Source organism: Aethalodelphis obliquidens, unplaced genomic scaffold (genome assembly GCF_003676395.1).
Source record: "Aethalodelphis obliquidens isolate GAN/ISIS:26980383/991018 unplaced genomic scaffold, ASM367639v1 scaffold14, whole genome shotgun sequence".
Lineage (NCBI taxonomy): Eukaryota > Metazoa > Chordata > Mammalia > Artiodactyla > Delphinidae > Aethalodelphis > Aethalodelphis obliquidens.
In genome coordinates this window covers 28,654,174-28,672,853 of record NW_020837958.1, presented here as the reverse complement: position 1 = coordinate 28,672,853, position 18,680 = coordinate 28,654,174, and the positions used below count along the sequence as shown (strand labels likewise).

General features: G+C 49.7%; 1 protein-coding gene across 2 annotated transcripts in view; it reads right to left on the bottom strand.

Annotated features, from left to right (window-relative positions):
- PLEKHA7 (pleckstrin homology domain containing A7) overlaps window positions 1–18,680 on the bottom strand; it is a 211,164-nt gene that overhangs the window by 30,117 nt on the left and 162,367 nt on the right. For both annotated transcript variants that reach the window (XM_027115291.1, XM_027115292.1), the window contains exons 10-13: window positions 18,017–18,487; window positions 8,818–9,340; window positions 7,977–8,063; window positions 5,299–5,352 (exon numbers count right to left, since the gene is read on the bottom strand). In XM_027115291.1, the coding sequence (XP_026971092.1) occupies window positions 5,299–5,352; window positions 7,977–8,063; window positions 8,818–9,340; window positions 18,017–18,487 (1,135 nt within the window). The remainder of the gene's footprint in view (window positions 1–5,298; window positions 5,353–7,976; window positions 8,064–8,817; window positions 9,341–18,016; window positions 18,488–18,680) is intronic.

Below are 18,680 nucleotides of genomic sequence, written 5' to 3'. Positions count from 1 at the left end.
TTGCTCTAGTTCATGACCAGCGTTAACAATCTCTCTTCAGAATAAAAGACCTCCGCTTACTGTGCACAAGAATCACCCCAGAGCTTGATTTTAAAAACACAGAATTCTGGGCATCATTTCAGCGGTTCTAATTCAACAGAACCCTCCAGATCTGCATTTTTTTTTTTTTTTTTTTGCCGTACGCGGGCCTCTCACTGTTGTGGCCTCTCCTGTTGCGGAGCACGCTCCGGACGCGCAGGCTCAGCGGCCATGGCTCATGGGCCCAGCCTCTCCGCGGCATGTGGGATCTTCCCAGACCGGGGCACGAACCCGTGTCCCCTGCATCTGCACGCGGACTCTCAACCACTGCGCCACCAGGGAAGCCCCAGATCTGCAATTTTATATCAAGCTCCCAGATCATTCTGAGATAGATGGTGTTCCAGACCATGACTTAAGAACTCTGCTCCAGAAGCTAACTGGAAACAGACTCTGAACAGAGAAGCCTACATCTCAGGCTCTGTTAGGAAAAGTCCAGAGGCCAGGCACCTAGAGCCACTGATGACGTCCCTCACTAGGGACAAGAGCCCCTTTGGGGCTGACTTCAATCTGCTCCACCTAAAAGGCACCACCTGTGTGGTTGCAGGTGCCCTCCCCCCACCTCACTTTACCAGCTGTGCTTCCCAGATGCATAAAAACAATTCAAGCCGTAAACAACAGCGAAACTTCATACCCCCTTTTCAGACCTGGCTCCGGTGTAGGGTTCTGAAGAGCAGAACATTAATGCCAGAAATACAACTCAGCGAATGCAACTTCAGGGCAGATGAGGTACATGGCACATGGAAGAAAGGAGGCAGGTGTGAAGTTGGTCACAGGGTTCGAATCTCAGCTGCATACCTTTGCAGAAGTTACCGCTCTGATACACGGGTTCCTGATTAGTAAGGTGGGGATAATAATTCTTATTTGCTCAAAGGTGCTGAGAGGATTAAGTGAGATAATGAACAACGGGTGCCCCACAATTGCCAGGCAAGGACAGATGCTTAATCAGCGTGAAACCCTTTCCACCCTGGCACTGCCAAGTAAAATGCCAGGAAAGTAAACATTTCCAAAGAGGACACCAACACAGAGCATCTTCTAAGAGAGTGGAGTCTGCTTTTATTTGCTCACTTGGCACCCCAGCAGGAATGCTCACTTCAGGAGACCAAGCTCCACAACATGTGGGCAAACACCACCAACGGGTTCTGGAACCCAAGCATCAGCTGATGGAGGCGGAGGGGACATGGGCTCTGGATCCTTAAGTCTGCGGCCTTTGGGACAGGGACGCGGGGGACCCTGTGCCAACCTGGTGGGGGCAGGGAGACCATCCTTCTCCAGAGAGGCTTACCTCTCCCGACAAGGACCCAGGAGGGACCTCTCACAAGAAGCTGGTCACAGCGGGGCTGTGCTCGGCACCATCTCCAGGACCAGGCTGGGCTACACGGCCCATTCAGTTGTGTCTTCCGAGGCCCTCGTCTCAGGGACCCCAGTGGGCTCGCGGCAGCTCATCTTGTCTAGCACGTCACAGGATCTCAAGAGTCAACGGGCCTGAGGGTTTTCCTGATCCAGTCACATCCCACTCAGTGCTCACCTGGCCTCAGCTGCGCCCCAGTGATGGGGAGGTCACTGTGACCTGTGGTGGCCCTTTTAGAGAAGTCTTTCTTCTACTCAACTAAAACCGTCTACTTGTAGCTGTGATCCGCTTGTCTTACTTGCCCCTCAGAGCCACGGAAGACACATGGTAACATTTTAGAGCTTTGTAGACTGTCTCTATGTCTTGCCTGCATTGCCCCTTCCTCCTTCAACCGACCACACTGTAGCTGTGCTGCCTGCTGCTGCGTTTCTTTTTTCTGCCCAGTCTGCTTTCCATTAGGGAATCCCCCACCCTTCACTCCACAGGGAGGCTCGGCTGGGATGAAGCCAACCTGAGTGTGCAAGTGGCCACGTTTCTTCCCTGGCCGTGTGCAAAGTAGAACAGTTGGTGGCATGGCCTGAGCTCCTGGAACGCAAGCCCTGGCTACGTGAACCAGTATATTCCCCTTGTGGCTCAGCAGGCTGATTTGGGTTTCGGATACCTGCCAACAAAAGCATCCCGCCTAATACACTCCTCAGACACAGTTCTTGCAGCCCCTCATCACCTCTCCTTTGATTCCAGCCCTTCCCTCGTCTGGATCCTGAAGTGAAACGTCCATCTGGGAACTCTACACCCCAGCTGGGTCTGAGCAGAGCAGGCCCACTGCCTCCCTGATTTGGAGGGAGGCCTGTCTCTTGGAGGGAGGCCAAGGTGATATCAGCCTTTCTGAATGATGACTCACACACAACACAAACCCCAGCATCTTTTCCCACCCATGTTGCTGGTAAGCCAAGTGTCTCTCACCTGCTGGCGCTGTTATTGGGGGACTGGTTCTCTAAGAGGAGCTTAGCAACTGAAGTAGCAGCTATAAGACCAGGGAAATTCTGGTATCAACACAGCTGTTTTTCAAGATAAACAGTGACAACTTCCAATCACTAGTTAATGTTTTGGTCACATACGGCTCCTAGCTGGTGAAAACACCCCAAGGATGCAACCTTGTCTCTATCACAGCATAAATATTTCCTGGCAGAAGGACCTCAGTTCAGCTCCACAAAAAACTTAATACCTTCGGGTCCACAGTAGTAGAAGCAGCATTGTAAGAGCGGCTGGGAGGCAGGGTGATTAAGAGCACCAGCTTCAGAGTCAGCGCTACTCCCAAGTGCTGGCTCCCCCGTAACTACTAACATGGCCTTGGGAGAGTCATTTACTTCTTTGAGCCTCAGTCAGTGAAAAAAAGATAACACCACCTCCCTTATAGGGCTACTGCCACGGGTACATAATTTAACAGAAGTAAAACATGGTGACTGACACACATTTTACCCTCTATGGTTATTCCGCTTCTGTTGGCGGTCAGGACACAGACTCCTGGCTCTACTCCGCTATCCTATGCCTCAGTTTTTTTCTCTCTCTCTCTCAATCCCTTTTATTGAGCTCAAGTTCTATAATCTTTAAATAAAACCAAGCAGAGCTGGATCTTCTCTCCAGGACCAACCGTGAGGTCAGCTATCTCACACAAACAGGAATCAGAAGACACCGATTTCCGGTTCCTCTGGCTCAAGCACTTTATGAGGTCCCCTCGCACCATGCACCAAGCACGCTGAAGAGTGTTTTCTGGTACACCTGTGCTGCTGTGAGCCACGCCTCTCCCACAGGCCTAGGTACACCGTGGATGCTCTGCAAATACTTCTGTGTCACCTGCATGGCCCCGGGCATGGTGAGGCCAGGGAACAGGGACATGGTGGTACACAGGGCAGGTGGAGGCCGGGGGCTGCTCCAGGTCAGATGGGGGAGGTGGGCATGGTGGAAGGACCTACCCAGGTTCAGAGCGCCGGAAGGAGGGCTGGGCTGCACATCTGGCCCACACCACCACGTCTGGGCACTGAGGCCTGACTACCATACTCACTCACTCATGCTCTACGTGACCTGAATACCACGTAGGCTAGAAAACGTCCTGGTTCTGAGAGAACCCTCCTTGTTTTGCTCATGTCTGAAAGCCAAGCCTGACTTTTCTTCACTGCACTTTCCTTCCTAAAGCCTAGAAAGACTCCGGAACCTGGACAATCTGTCCCCACGTTTCCAGCCACACCACCCTCACCCTGGCTCTCCCTGGCTCCCACAGTTCCCTTCCCTTTAACGTCAACCAACCTAAACCCTTGGCTCTGCAAGGCTCTGGACACACGCCACCTCCTCCAGAAGCCTTCCCAGCACTGCAGCCACAGTCATCTTCACTATCTCAGCTCTGAGCACTGGGCCAGACAAATCTTTATACGCTCATTGCAAAAAAAGTCTGTGTTATTTCAGGACGCTTTCTTTCCCCGACCCAGAACATCTGGAAGTTTCTCAAGGCCAGAGAGCCTCGATTTTTCTCTTCCATCCCCCCTAGCTTCTCCAGAGCTGGATACAGCACAAGTGCTCATTACCAGATACATTAACTGAGGGATTCCTAATCAAAGGTGTTGATCTTGCCTCAGAGGGGGGAGGCCCCTCCTCTGCTGCCTTAGGACCTAATGTTCCTATCCCTGCTCCTACAAGGCGGGATGACAATCCCCAAGTTAAAAATATCTCAAGCCAGGTACACTGGGGACCGAGGGAGGCATGTCCCCCGCCGCAGTCACCTGGGTGTCCTCCCGCAGGGCCCTCTGCCCGCCCTCTCACACCCGCAGTTAATTAAAGGTCACATTCCTTCAGTCTTAAGTCATGGCTCAGGCATTAAGAAGTGCTTTTCACAGTGCAAGCTTTCAGAGAGCTGTGGGAACAGAACAATAGCAGCTCTCTTCCCGGCAGAATGCCTCTCGCTTCTCTAGCAGCTTTCCCAGTTCTGTCTGTGCGGTGGAGGCTGACTTAGAGCCTGAACGTCATCACCTACAGGGTGGGGCCCGACGTTCATCTCCTAAACACGGATGGGAGGGATGGGAGACGCCGGTACCCCTCAGAGCCACATGATTCCATGTGACACTTGCTCCCCCCACTACAAAACCAGACAATCCACCAAACTGCTTGTGCCTGAAAACACGCATCAGTGGCGCCCTGTGAACCAAACCCATCCCAGCCCCACCGGAGGCTCTGAAGAAGCAACTGGCTATTATATGGAGGAACCCTGTGGTTCTAACCAAGGACAGGAAGAAAGCAAGATCTCGTGCCCTCATTCTGTAAGCCAGAGACTTACAGCAGAATTCACAAGAAACTGAGAAGAGCCCAGAGTCTGAGGCTACAAGAAATAAGACTCTTCTAAAAGGTACAAACTTCCAGTTATAAAATAAATAAATCGTGAGGATGTAACGCACAGCATAGTGACTATAGTTAACAATACTGTATTGCATACTTGAGAGCTGCTAAGAGAGATCTTCAAAGTTCTCATCATAAGGAAAAAAAATTGTAACCAAGAATGGTGATGGATGTTAATTAGATTTGTGATCATTTCCCAATATACACAAATATCATTATGTTGCACACCTGGAACTAATACAGTGTTATGTGTCAATTATATTCAATTTAAAAATGAAATTTCCAAAAGCCACAGCAACCAAAGAAAAAAATCAAAAAACCCAAAACAAAAAATCCCCCTTCTGATTCAGACAGGAGACATCATCTTCATTTGAAACCCAGATTTGTAAGACCTGCAAGGCCTTTGGCTTTGGGGCTGGTCTCCAATGAGGCTGACACTCTCAGAAAGGTAAGTGTCCCAGGACAGCAAGACCCCTGAGGCCACTCACCTTGAGGTCCAGGTACTCCAGGTCTTTCTTCAGCTGGAGGTAGGTATCGTCAGCCTTCAAATGAAGCAGAGAGAGAAAAAAGCCAGTTATGAACACCCAAGGTGTCTACAACTCAGGGCTTCACGTGCGACTCATTTACACCTTGCAGCTTCGGGGACAAGAGACCACAGCAGACCAACACATCCAGGCCACAGAGGAAGCACACATGTCTCAGTGCAGCTCAGAGCTCTCTCAGCATAGTGGATCTCACAGGTCCACCATGTGGGGAAAGCCAGCTTGTTCCCACCATCGGCTGGGGACAGTTTGAGGAGGAGAAGGGAGACAGCACACATCCCACCAGAGGATCAGGCCAGCAGAGCAGCTGAGGCGGAGGCGAGCTCCTGAGACAGAACTAGAGAGGTCTACCTGGAAGAGGACATGCCACGCTCCAGACCTTTGCACTGGGCCACTTCACATGCATGAAGGAAAAGGACCCCCTGATGGGTGCGGATGGATGCCTGGAAGAGGCATGGAGATGACCTAGGTGACCCGGGGAGGTTCCCTTTTGACCTTGGGTTCTACAACGATAAGCACCAAGAGCTGCAGAAAGTTTCCTGGAAGCTTTGGCTCCGTTTGCTGAGCATGGAGCCAAGGTGGCTGGGTCAGGAGCTAGATAAGGAAGGTCCAGGCAGACCTGTCTGCTTGTGTCATCTCTGACAGTCTGTTGAGTTCTTCAGTATAATTACCAGAAACAGTGAGAATAAGGAAAAGACCCTTTGATTTCCTAGAACTTGTGCTTCCTATGTAATGGATCACAGAAGCTAACTGTGAGGGAGAGGGGCTACGAAAGCTTAAGAAGAAGAGTCCGGGCACTTTCTCAGCCAACTAAGAGGCCTCTCAGCAAGCCAAAGCAAGCCAGGGCTAGGAAGGTGGTCCAGTTTAGAGCTCTGATGTGAAACAAACAAAAATAAATAATGCAAAACGTTCAGGCAGCGCTTTTAAGCATGAGAAGGCCTGAAGGAGCACTGCCAGGGACACCAGTGGTTTGCAAGATCTTACTTCTGTCCCTAAGCTGTCTCCTTACCCATCCCTACTTCCTCAATCAGCCCAGTCCTGCAGTAAGAGGGACAGAGCAACGTTACTAAAAATCACCCAAGTTCACAAATTAGGATTTTTGCATGTGCTCCCTTATATTCATTTTTCCAAATACATTTCCTGTATCTCTCAGGTCCCACTAAAATAGGACAGGTAAGGATAGTGACAATTCCCTCAACCTCCTCAGCTGTCCTCTGCCTACTTCTGTGCAGCTCGGGGGACCAGGCTCGTGTGGACCAGCATCTTCTTTAAGATGCTCGGGATGCCCAGGAGAACGACTGTCTGGCTACTCCTCGAGGAGCTTGCCTGCAACCCCTCATGTCTTGGAAACAGTTTAGAACACTGTGCCAGACAGGACCTGGAATCTGGCTCCAGCCTGCAGGCCACTAGCTGAGGAATCCTGGGCAAGTCACTTTCCCACCTGTCCTCCCTAACCTCTCCCAGGCTACTGTGAAATTCACTGAGATAAGGGGTGTGAAGATGCTCTGACAGTCAGCAGGGCACTATCCAGATGAGAGGGCACCATGCCTTCTCCCTCCAGGCTGACACACACCTCTCAGCATCCCAACGAGGACCCAAGGTGGCAACAAGGATGACAGTTAGCACAGCCCTTGGACGTGACCACACACCAGCCTGGCAGTCATTACTCACAGGCAGAGAAGCCACAGTTCAGGTCCCTCACACCACATGCAGCCTCCTCCCCAGCAACAGGGGCGTGGGCCCCACGATGGCTGCACAGTGTCTGGCAGTAGCATCCAGTAGCAAACAGGCAGGAACAAGGGAGAGAGCCAGACAGCAGGACAGACTAGAGCACGGGCACGAGGGAGCACAGGCCAGCATGTCACTCCCCTGTCCCCGGGGCGGCCCCCAGCCCTGAGAGAGCCCACCGGCGCTGACCTGGCAGGTGGGAAAGGTCAGCTCGTGCTGCAGTAACTGGCTGATGGCGAAATTTCGCACCCTGGCCAACTTGGCCTGGTGCCGCCGTAACCGGGTGAGAAGCAGTGAGAGCTCCTCCAGCTGCAGGTGTGTAGACACATCATGAGGAAATGAGGCACCGCAGGAGCACGACGCTGTAATTACTCTTCACCCCGGTGCCGGCACAGCATTGATGCGACACCATTAAGTAATTATTGCATTAATTCTGTCATTAGGACAAGTAAAGGCACCGGCAGAAAAGGGGCTGCAGGAAGTAGTTTTTATCAGGAAACAGCCACCAGCAGTGCAACCTCATCCAGACTTGAGTTTTGAAGACAGTGAACTAATCAAAGCAAAGACCAGGAAGAAAGGAGAGGAGCTAACCGGAGAAAAAGGCAGGTGGCTGGAAAATGCTGCGGACAAAATGCTGCCCAAAAGAGAATAAACACCACAGTCTCCTCCACTTCCCCCGCCACCCCCACCCCCACCCCCCGCTCTTCCGCTGACCTCAGGAGGTCCCAATGCCAGCGGGATGGGCCTGAGCAAGTCATTCGACCTCTGAGTCTCAGTTTCCTCATCTCTAAAATGGGATTGCATCTGACTGGCTCAGGGGAGAACTCTGATGAGATTAGCCCTTTGAAAGCTGGATAAGATCAGTCGCCTGGAGGGGGAGAGGAGGTGCTGCTTACCGATTTTCCATGTAAACTGGGAGCACTGACAGTGTGGGTCATGTAACCCATGGAGGGCATGGAGCGTCGGTCCAGATGAGAGGAGTTCTGCAGAAGGGGAGACATGGTGACACCGAGAGCCGGGCATGGAGGGGGGCGGGGGCCAGAGCCTCTGCCACTCACTACCAGGGCAGCCAAGCACATGGCACGGCACCTCTCTCAGCCTCAGACGCTTCATCCGTCAAATTGGGATACACATCTTTCCCACCAGGTTATGACAATGACAAACTGTGAGAGCCCCTCCGGATTTAAAACTTAAGTCAGGTTATTATAAATAATTGAACTAGTTAAACACAGACATCTTTCCCTGCCTTCCAAGCTGCAAGGAAGCAGACTTCAAGTTGTGTGACCGTGTGCAAGTAACTTCATCCCTTAATGCCTAAGAGTTCTCACGTGTGAAATGGGCATACGGGTATCCCCTGCTTTACAGAAGTTCACTTTATGCCACTTTGATTTTACAAAAGACCTACCTTTAGCACCTGATAACCGAAATCCAAAGGGGATTTTCACTTTCACAGAAAATGTAATTACTTCTTCGCTTTATGCCACTTTGGCTTACTAAAGGTTTCATAGGAACACTCTACCTTCAGATAGCGGGGGAAACCTGAAATAATAGCACCTACCTCATAGGGGTGTTGTAAGAATTAAAGCCTTTAGCGCTACACCCAGCGCTAAAGTACAGTACTACGTAAGTGTTACCTATCGTTATCCTACATTGCTCAAGTTTGTGTTCAAACCATGTGAGGCTCCTAACGTCCTAATGCTGGGCCCCAGCAGCCCGGCAGGGCGTTCGGAGTCTCACCTTGGTGGTGTGGCCCCATGTCTTCCTGGGAGAACCGCTCAGTGAGATGTCCACACTCCTTCTCCGGTCCGGTGGCTTCACAGTGACCCTCTCTGCTGGCGTGTGTGGCCGCCGGGGTGGGAAGGCCCTCAGGGGTCCCGGGGGAGGGATGTCCGAGGGAGATGGAGGCACAGAGATGGAGCGGGGCACCTCTAGCATGCTCCTGCTTCGGCCCTGGTCGGTGAACTCTGGGGAACCGGCACAGATGGGCGCCGTGGGGCTGCCGTGCCGGAACTGCTGGCGTTGCTGCCACTCGTAGAGCTGCCACACCGTGCCGTCCCGGTGTGCCCGGCGCTCCTCACTCGACATCTTCAGGTGGCTGGCTCGGTCCTGCGCGTACTTGTAGTCACTCGGCAGGTTGCGGGGAGGGGGCGAAGAGCCCCCCGAGGGGTGTCGGCTGCTCCTGGGAAGAGTCTGGTAGTTTTCTGGGAAGGACAGGGATTGGCTGGGACCGTGGCGAGGAAGGGTCTGGTCCAGGGGCAGGCTGAGGAGAAAGGAGAGGACAGGTAAGAGGACCAGCAAGGGGTCTGCTGGGCTTCTGGAAACACAGCTAGGCAAAGCCACAAAGCCAGGCACGTGAGAGAGCCCTGTATGAACCCCAAAGAACAATCAACGCAGACACCCAGGACTTCAGTCACTTCTTCCCTTTGCAGAGGATTCCTAAACCACTTTATCCATCAACCTTGGAGGGTCAACCCCCCTACCAGGCCGACTTGGCTGCCCCACTTCAAGTGCAGCATGATTAAACCTGCCTCTCTCTCTTGCCATCAGTCAGCTTTTCCATCAGGTGTGCACATCTCTAGGAGATGCCTCATGATTCTCCCGGTCACCAAGATGTTCCCCAGCACCAAGCCCTGGAGGTTCTTAAAGGAAGTGGCTGGCATCAGTTCCTTTCTTTCCCTATTACTTTAATCCAGATCCTGATTAACTACCTCCACCCAGACAACTCTGAGATCTTCCTAACTAGTTTCCATGCTGTACAGAGTCAACTGCTTGGATATAATCACTCCTGTGCTCCAAAACCATCAATGGCTCCCTAACGCCTATGAAATAAAATCTAACCCCCTTCTCCTGATACTCTCAGCTCTCTAGCACCTGACCTCAACCCACCTTCCTTTCCTGCTATTTTCTCACTGCTCCTCCTACCCAGGCCAGGATCAAATTGGGGCAAGTTGGCCGTCAAGGGTCCAACATTTAAGGAGGCACCCCCCTCTCAGGTGCACCCCTGCACTTGCTGGAGCCTGAGTGTGAGGGCCTCACCCTAATCTTGCCTGGCCTCCTACCCACTTGGACAACTTTCTGCAATAGAAAAAGCAGAGGAAGTCTGACCTAGGGTTGAATCCACTGGCTGTGTGACCTTAGGCAGCTTACCTGACTGCTCTGAGCCTCAGCTTCCTTACCGATAACTTGAGGACAGAGCTACCTGCCTCCTAAGGCTGCCCTGAAGAATACATGAGACAGGAAGAGAACACAGGCTCCTTGCCTGATACACAGGCAGTACCTTCACCAGTGGGTGCTCCCTTCCCACTTCCCTCTCCTTACTCTCATCATACTGTTCCTCCTTCCCCTACCTGTATGGGCTCACCTTGCCCTATCACCAAATCTCACTCATTCTCCAGGTCACTGTCCCATGCCTCTTCCACAGAGGCCTTCTGCAATGCCACAGCCCTCAGGGCTCCTGCCCTGCTCTGACCTAGTTACTGTACAGTCTGTAACTTTTCCGAGGTCCTGTATTGATGTAACCTTTTCCTACCCGTAAGCTGTCTCTTCCCCAGACAAGCTGTAAATCCTTGCTGGGCAGCAACTGTGTCTTACACTCTGCGGTGTTGTCCGCGGTCTGAGAAAGTGCTGACACATAACCAGCCCTTCAACAAATACTCCAGCACACAAAAGCCGGAGAGGATGGTGAAAACTACTACCGACCAGCCATCTTATTTTCTGAAAGAAAAATTCAGCAAGGGCCAACTACAGTTTTATTAAGCTTTAAAAGTCTAACCTGAGAGGCAGCAGGATGTAAAACGGACAGGTTCTGGAGTCAGGCCTGGGCTGGAATCCTGACTCTGCCTTTACCTATCAACTTTATCTAACAAATCTTTATACAGCGGCGCTCACCAGACCTTGTTCTAAGCTCGAAGTGTAGTCCAGCAGCATCAGCACCACCTGGGAGCTTGTCAGAAATGCAGGTTATCAGGCCCCACCTGAAATCAGGAACCCTGGGGGTGGGGCCCAGCCACCTGTGGTTTAACAAGCCCTCCAGGTGGTTGATGTTTGAGAAGTGCTGTTCTAATTGTTTTTTAACTCATTGTATCACCCTCCTTACTGTAAAATGGGGCTACTAAGAACCATTTAATAGATTGTTGTGAGGATTAAAAGTAGTTGTCATTCAAAAACTGGTGGCTTTCTTCTCCCTTTTTATCGTTATCTTTGCAATTACGGGAAGTAATTTTAAGATCTCTTCAGCTTGCCCAGCTTGTCTCCTTGCCACCAGGTGGCAGGGTTTGCCATGGATTTCCCAGAGTCAGAGGGGAATGTGTCTCTGAGGAAGGGGCAGTGCCTGAACCCTCAAACAGCAGTGGTGGCAGTGGCAGAAACCAGGCTGGGGGCTTACCCCAGGGAGTTCATGACTTTACTACCATTGCTCATTCTGCCTGAAGCAAAATGCAAACGATGCGAAGCACGTCCCCAAAGACCCCAGTACAATGGTGAGTCCTGGTGCCAGAGGCCAAACCACAGTAACCAACGGATGGTGGAGGGGGGGACACAGGAGGTAGGGTTGTAAGACGAGGTAAAGGTCACCCTGGAGCAGGCAGGAACGCGCAGAGCAGCTCTGTCCTAAGAGCAGATCCATTTGCTGGCCCCCAACCCCAGCTTTATCCAAAAGAAGGCTCGAGGTCTCCTGCCCTCAAATCCCGCTGTGCCATGGGGGGCTCCCTTTCCAAAAGGCACCTATATATTCTGATATAGCCCCTATAAAATGGTCATATCGAAACGTGAAATCAAACCAATTACTTATGCAGCAGGCAGTCCTCACCTGAGCTTCCACATTGGTTGTGCAGGACTTCCACGTTTTACTCTGTTCCTCGTGGTAATGTTTGCATCCCTGACTCAACACCCACCCCTGCCATTTTATTTTACAAGTATGCATTACTTTAAACACCGGGGAAAAAATGGAAGGCTAGAATTTCGAAACAACCTCATAGAATGGGGTAAGATTCTAAGGGTGTATCAGTCTGTCCTTGCAAACCATCATTCTAAAGGAGTTTAAAAAAGTGAAATATAAATATACATCTCCAAGCACTAAAAGAACAATTAGAAATAATTCCCTGTGTGGTCTAGAGCCGAGAATATGAGATCATATTACAGTTCTAATAACCCTCCTTCCAATTTAGCACAGTCTCAATCATACACAGAGCAGGGATATCCCTCTTCTGTACTATCAACAGGAGGAGGTTCCTTTATTAAGCAGCCAGAACTACTTATTACTTGACTGTAAGAAATGACAAACACATCTTTAAGGAAAAAAATAAAGATAACTCTGATATGCAATATGCTACAAGTGAACAATCAGCTACAAGTGAACGATCAGATGTTGAGCACTCTGCTTACGCAGAGGCTTACGGCTTTCTTCTCAAAGGGTCGTCTTCAATCCCTCACGTTTACTTTTCAGCCCCCTGAGAACTATTTCTATCATTAGACTGAGATTCCTCTTACTGAGTGCTCAATGACCTCCAAGGCCAACAAACTGTTTTCATTTAGACCTAATGTCTCCCTGCCCCTTAGATAAGAAGGGCTCGAGCTCCCCCCTCACATCCTAAGGACAGTCCGACGCCTTCCCCAACCACCTCTTATCTCCTAGCAGTTGACTTCTCATCCTTTAGCTCCCCATGTTGCCCCCAGCCCTCATTATGTGTAGCAGAATAACGTAGGTCTGTGGGCTGCCAGAGTTATGTAGAGACATTTCACAATCACAACTTATAACTTACAACTTATACCAGCAGTACAGCTTTGCAAACTCCTTTCTGCACTCCTGCCAAGAAGGGTTTCTCAATGGCCATGCCTTCCTTCTGGTTCCCTTTGGCCTTCCCCTCGCATTACTCTGCCTCCTGACTTAAAAATTCTAGTTCTATTAAGAAGGTCTACTCATCTAAGCCCATCAAGAAGCTCACTGGAACCAAAGGCCTCTGCTACTGAGCATGAGACCAGCAGAGAGACCCTGACATTCCAGATTCTCCTTCCGTGGTACCCAGCCTCCTTAGAAGGCACCACATCCAGGGAGCAGTCTCATGCTGCCCACTGGACTCCTTCCAAATGAAACTTCCCTCACCACACTCCGGTTTTCCTCCTCCATCTTCTGCTAGACTTCTTTATGCAGACTCTGCTTCTGCCCACCCCCTTGGACTGGAGATCCTCAGGGTTCTGCCTTTGGCCCTCTGCTATTGTTCTAAGCTAGTTATTCTCAACCCTGATTACATGCTAGAATCACCAGGGGTAGGGGGGGGTTTGAAAACTCCTGATGTCCAGGCTGAAATTCGGATCATCAGAATCAGATTTTCCAGCATGGGACCCAGACCTCAGTAAATGTCAAACCTCTCTCATATACTGGTATCACCTGGAGAGCTTTTAAAATAGACTGATGCCCTCACCTTGCCCCAGACCAAATAAGGCGAAATCTCTTGAGCAGGGCCTCAAATGACCAAATTGTGCGGCCACGATTAAGAACCACTGCTCTAAGCATTCAACCCTCAGTGATCTTGACTACTGCCAGGGCATCAGTTTCCACCTCCAGGGCAATGACTTCCAAATCTCTCCCTAAGCTGAACCCACATTCGCTATAACCTACGGCTTATCTCCACCTGGCCACTCCACAGGTACCACATTCCCCTTCAAGCTCATTTCTTTCTCCCATGCTCACATCTTGTGCACAGCGCCACATGCACCTATTAACCAAGTCAAACTTGAATGTTAACCTCAACTCCACCTGTGGCCCTCCTCACCTTCCAGCCGTGGATGAATCAGTTTCCCAAGCCCTATACCTACCCAATCTCAACGTCTATGTATCCCATCCAACCCCTCCTCACAATCCTCACCATCTTTACCGCTTTTGTTTAGGTCTTCTTCGCCTCCTACCCCAAATATGACCACCTCATACTTGGTCATGTTCTTTCCAGACTCTTCTCCATTTAACTGTCTTCTCTATGGTCACCAGAGCAAGCAGTTAACCTAAAACAGTAGTTTTCAGAGATGATGTGGGGTGGGGAAACAGGGACACTTTTGGTGGGGTATAAACTCAAACAGCATTGTTGAAGGTCAATTTTGTAATATCAATCAAAATTAAAATCACATATATCCTTCGACCTAGTTATTCCACTTCAAGTAATTTGTTCTTCAAGTATACCTGCACTTGTTTGCAAAGACAATTAAGCACGGATATTCACTGCAGCACAGTTTGGAATAGCAAATGTTTATAACCAACCTAATTATCCATCAATAGGGAAATGGTATAAAGATCACTGTAGATGCATACAATGCAATACTCTGCACCATTTCAAATTAATAATATGTCTATATGTGCTGATATAGATAGCCAAGATATCTTAAAATATCTATCGATATATTTATTGATATATTAAGTGGAACAAAGCCAGGTGAAGAACATGGATTTTTGTTTTGTTTTGTTTTTAATATAGCGGTTGGTCTTTGGGGAGTAGATCTAGGTTTCTGAAATAAAACAGGAGGACACTTATTTTTCAGTATTTACCCATTGGTCTTATTTGGATTTTTTACCTTGTAAGTAGATTACTGATTATTTGAGGGTACTGAGCAAAGAGAGATTTACACATTTGGCTATGAATTTGGTGATGAATTAGTAATGGGTACAGAGAAAACTAAGCAAGCTATAAGCATGAAAATTATCAATACCAGAAAATAAAAAACTGTACCACAAAAGAAATTTAATTATTGTATACTACATGGCCCAGCTGTGAATATTTATACTTCACATTATATAATAATGTAAAAACTGACTAGTGATCTAAACAAAAATTATGCTATAACTATATTATGAAGCTGGGATAAGGGTAAGTGTGTCTTTGGAAAGGAAAGGTAGAGGGGGGGAATAAGAGACTTGAATCTTTATCACCTAGAGTAGAATGTTGATAGCTAACTAAAACTGAAAACTCAAGAAACAGCAGTATAAGTTATCTTATTTGGAAATATAGAGATAAATACATAGAACTACTAAAAGAATTGAAAGTGGTTGCCTCAAAGGTGGTGGAATCAGGAATAGGGATGGATGGGGTCATACTACTTAAATTCTTAAAACTATATACAGGTATTACTTTAATAAAAAATTTTTTTAAACAAGGGGTAATTAAAACTGCCATTCTGGGCTTCCCTGGTGGCGCAGTGGTTGAGAGTCCGCCTGCCAATGCAGGAGACGCAGGTTCGTGCCCCGGTCCGGGAAGATCCCACATGCCGTGGAGCGGCTGGGCCCGTGAGCCATGGCCGCTGGGCCTGCGCGTCCGGAGCCTGTGCTCCGCAACGGGAGAGAGGCTACAACAGTGAGAGGCCCACGTACCACAAAAAAAAAAAAAAAAAACCTGCCGTTCTCATTTTGGGTGGGGTACATCAGAATAGCCTGGGAAATTTCTTCACCATATTCATGGACCTGCTGTGTGAGAACTGAGATGAGGTAAGGAATATCTATCTAGTCTGAAAAATCTCCTGAGGCCTCTTCCCTGCCGACACCCTTCAAACCACCCTCCTAAATATTAGACACTATCATGCCATGCTCCTGTTTTAAGTCCATCAATGGCTTTCATGGGCCTTCAAGATTAAATCCAGACTCTTCAGTAGGAAATACAGGCTTATCAGGGCCAAACCCATGCCCTTTCTATCTGCTTCTATTTCTGGTTTCTCCTGCTTTTACCTGCCCTTGTCAGCCCCATACCGACTTCAGTTCCTAAGAGTTGCTATCAATACACATAAAAGGAAACAGCTAACTTATCACGAGTAGCTTCTCTCTGACACACTGTCTCCTCTACTGGATCCCCCTTCTGTTGCTAACATCCAAGTTGGGATACCACCTATGCACTGATTGCTCCCAATCAGCATGTCCAACCAAATGTCAAACCTCCACGCCACCATCCATATCCAAGTGCCTAACCTAACACCTCCCTCACTGGGGAGTTAATAGGTTTCTCAAACTTAAAAGTCCCCAAAATGGAAACCCCGATTTGCCCCCAAAACTTGTTCCTAAGCCTTCCCCATCTCAGCAACCACCCGGTTGTTAAGTCAAAATTTAAGGGGTCATCCTTGTTCCTCTTCCGTTTCTCTCATCCTGCACATCCAATTCATTGACAAGCTTTTCTGTTTCAACCTCCAAAATGTACCTCAAATCTATTTCTTTCTATTTCCATTGGCACCATGCTGGACTACTGCAACAGCCTCTTCCCTAGGCTCTTCTTTGTGAATCAGATCACATCATTTACCTGTTTAAAACCTTCCAGTGGCTCTCCTTATTGCTTTTTCAAATAAAATCCAAATTCCTTACCTTGGACTATGAGGACCTGCACGATACAACCCCTGCCAGCTTTCCAATCTCACTCAGCAGTAAGGTCACTTAGAACTACCTCCTAGGAGGTCTACCTAGCCCAGCACCAAGAATAGCAGCTTCCCTCCTCTGTGTCCTTGGGCAGTAGCTATTTTCAATAAAACACAAAATCTGATCAAACAGAACTGACACCTGGTCTGTCCCAGGAGGGAATGGGAAGGTATCTTAGCTACAACACAAAGGGCCTTCCTTCTCCTAGTCTGACCCACAACAATGTCTACCAACTGCTTAGGGAGTTTCCATTAACTCCCAGCGAGTTCTCCACCATCTAACCTCACAATAGCCCACCTGGACCAGATTAAAGAAGTTACACAACCCACACATGCATACAACACCCACATATTCACAACAGCCCCACCCACCTAAAAAGAGGCCTAGCCTATTCCCCTTGGAGCACCACCACCTCCAGACCCCATAGTGGAAAGTGTGGGCCTCACACAGGGAGAATGGAGAGCAGCACTTTAAAGCATGTGTATCAGGCCTGTGGCAGACTTGGCCTGAGCTCTGACACATTCACTGTGGCCCCTCCAGCCCTTGGCGGGTTTTCTGAATGCACCACGACTTTGCTATCTCGTCTCCAGTCTGGGGTTTGTTTTAGAAGCCTGAGGATGGGGCTTCCCTGGTGGCGCAGTGGTTGGGAGTCCGCCTGCCGATGCGGGGGACACGGGTTCGTGCCCTGGTCCGGGAGGATCCCACATGCTGGGGAGCGGCTGGGCCCGTGGGCCGTGGCCGCTGAGCCTGCGCGTCCGGAGCCTGTGCTCCGCAGCAGGAGAGACTACGGCAGTGAGAGGCCCGCGTACCGCAAAAATAAATAAATAAATAGAAGCCTGAGGATGGCGAGGGGGATTTGCTGTCTTCAAAGTGAAGACAACACACAGTGGCTTCTAAGGACAATGTGGAAGCTGAGTGACCCTGAATTCTTCACATTCATAAATGTGTCCTAATTAATCTAAAATTATAATAAAATACAGATAGTGCTTTGCAAATAGCAAGAGATGCATTCCCTCTAAATAATTAAAACCACTTCTTGAAGGAATGGGTCAACAGTGTCAACAGTGCCTGAGCACTGTTGTCAACAATGTCAACAGTGCCTGAGCACTTCTCTACGTGCCTGGAATTAAAAACGGATCTGTATTTACTCTAGCTGCTACAAATATTTCCCGGATGCAGAGAAGTAGCTAAGTAAGAGGAGAAGATCAGTTACTGTCTACATGCCGACAGTCTCAAGGCATGCTCCCTGGGGAATGGGAAACCCCTAACCCGATATAATCTCGTGTGCACTTGGGAGGCTCACGGACTGAGTCTAAACTCTGCCTTTGCCGCTTATCTGTGTGCCCTGGGCAGGTTCCCATACTTCTCCAAGCCCCAATTTCTTTGTTTATAAATTGAGGCTATCACCCCTCCTTGCAAGCCTGTTGCAGGGATTTATGGAGATAACAGAGGTAGAGTTCAAGGCCGGCATGTACCAGCATGTGCTGGGTAAGTGATAGCTACTCTTATGACATTTTTATGCTCATTAGCAGCAGCGATCCTGAGGCCACTACTGACCTCCTGCCGTCCGCCTTCTGGGTCTTTGCCCACTGCTCCACGTGCGCCAGGCTGCTCTTCCTCTGGCTGTGCTTCTCAGCGTTGGTCCTGGAAGGAAAGACCCGCTGGTACCCGCCAGTCCCGTTCTGCTCTCCTGGGCCTGATGTGCCAGGCAGCACACCGTTCCTCTCTGCCCTTTGGGGCTGAGCCTGCTGGCCTCTTGGGCCACAGGGTAAATCCACGAACAAGGCATCCTCTTCGGTGGGTGAGTATGGGGACCTGGCCTTGCTCCTGTCCCGCTTGCCCTCCAGTGGGTCCCTCTGGGAGCGGTACCGGTCTTCCTCCTGCTCCCGCCTCTCGAATCCAAAGGAATCCTCGCGTTTGCGATGAGAACAATCCCTTGCATGTCCGGGTCCCACGCGGCCACATTCTCGACAGGACTCCGTGTGGTTGGCCTGGGGGACCGCCTGCCGCTCCACCTTCTCCATGTCCCTGCAATGACAGCAGTACGTTCAGCCCCATCCAGACTGGAACCCCCAGCCGAGACTCCCCAAAGGATACACTTTACACTCCAATTACCTCCAGGCCTTTGCATGGGCTCTTCCCTCTGCCTGGAGCTCCTTTCATACCTATCCCCTTACTCTGCTGGCCTAACTTCTACTCCTCTGGGATCTGGCTTAAATGT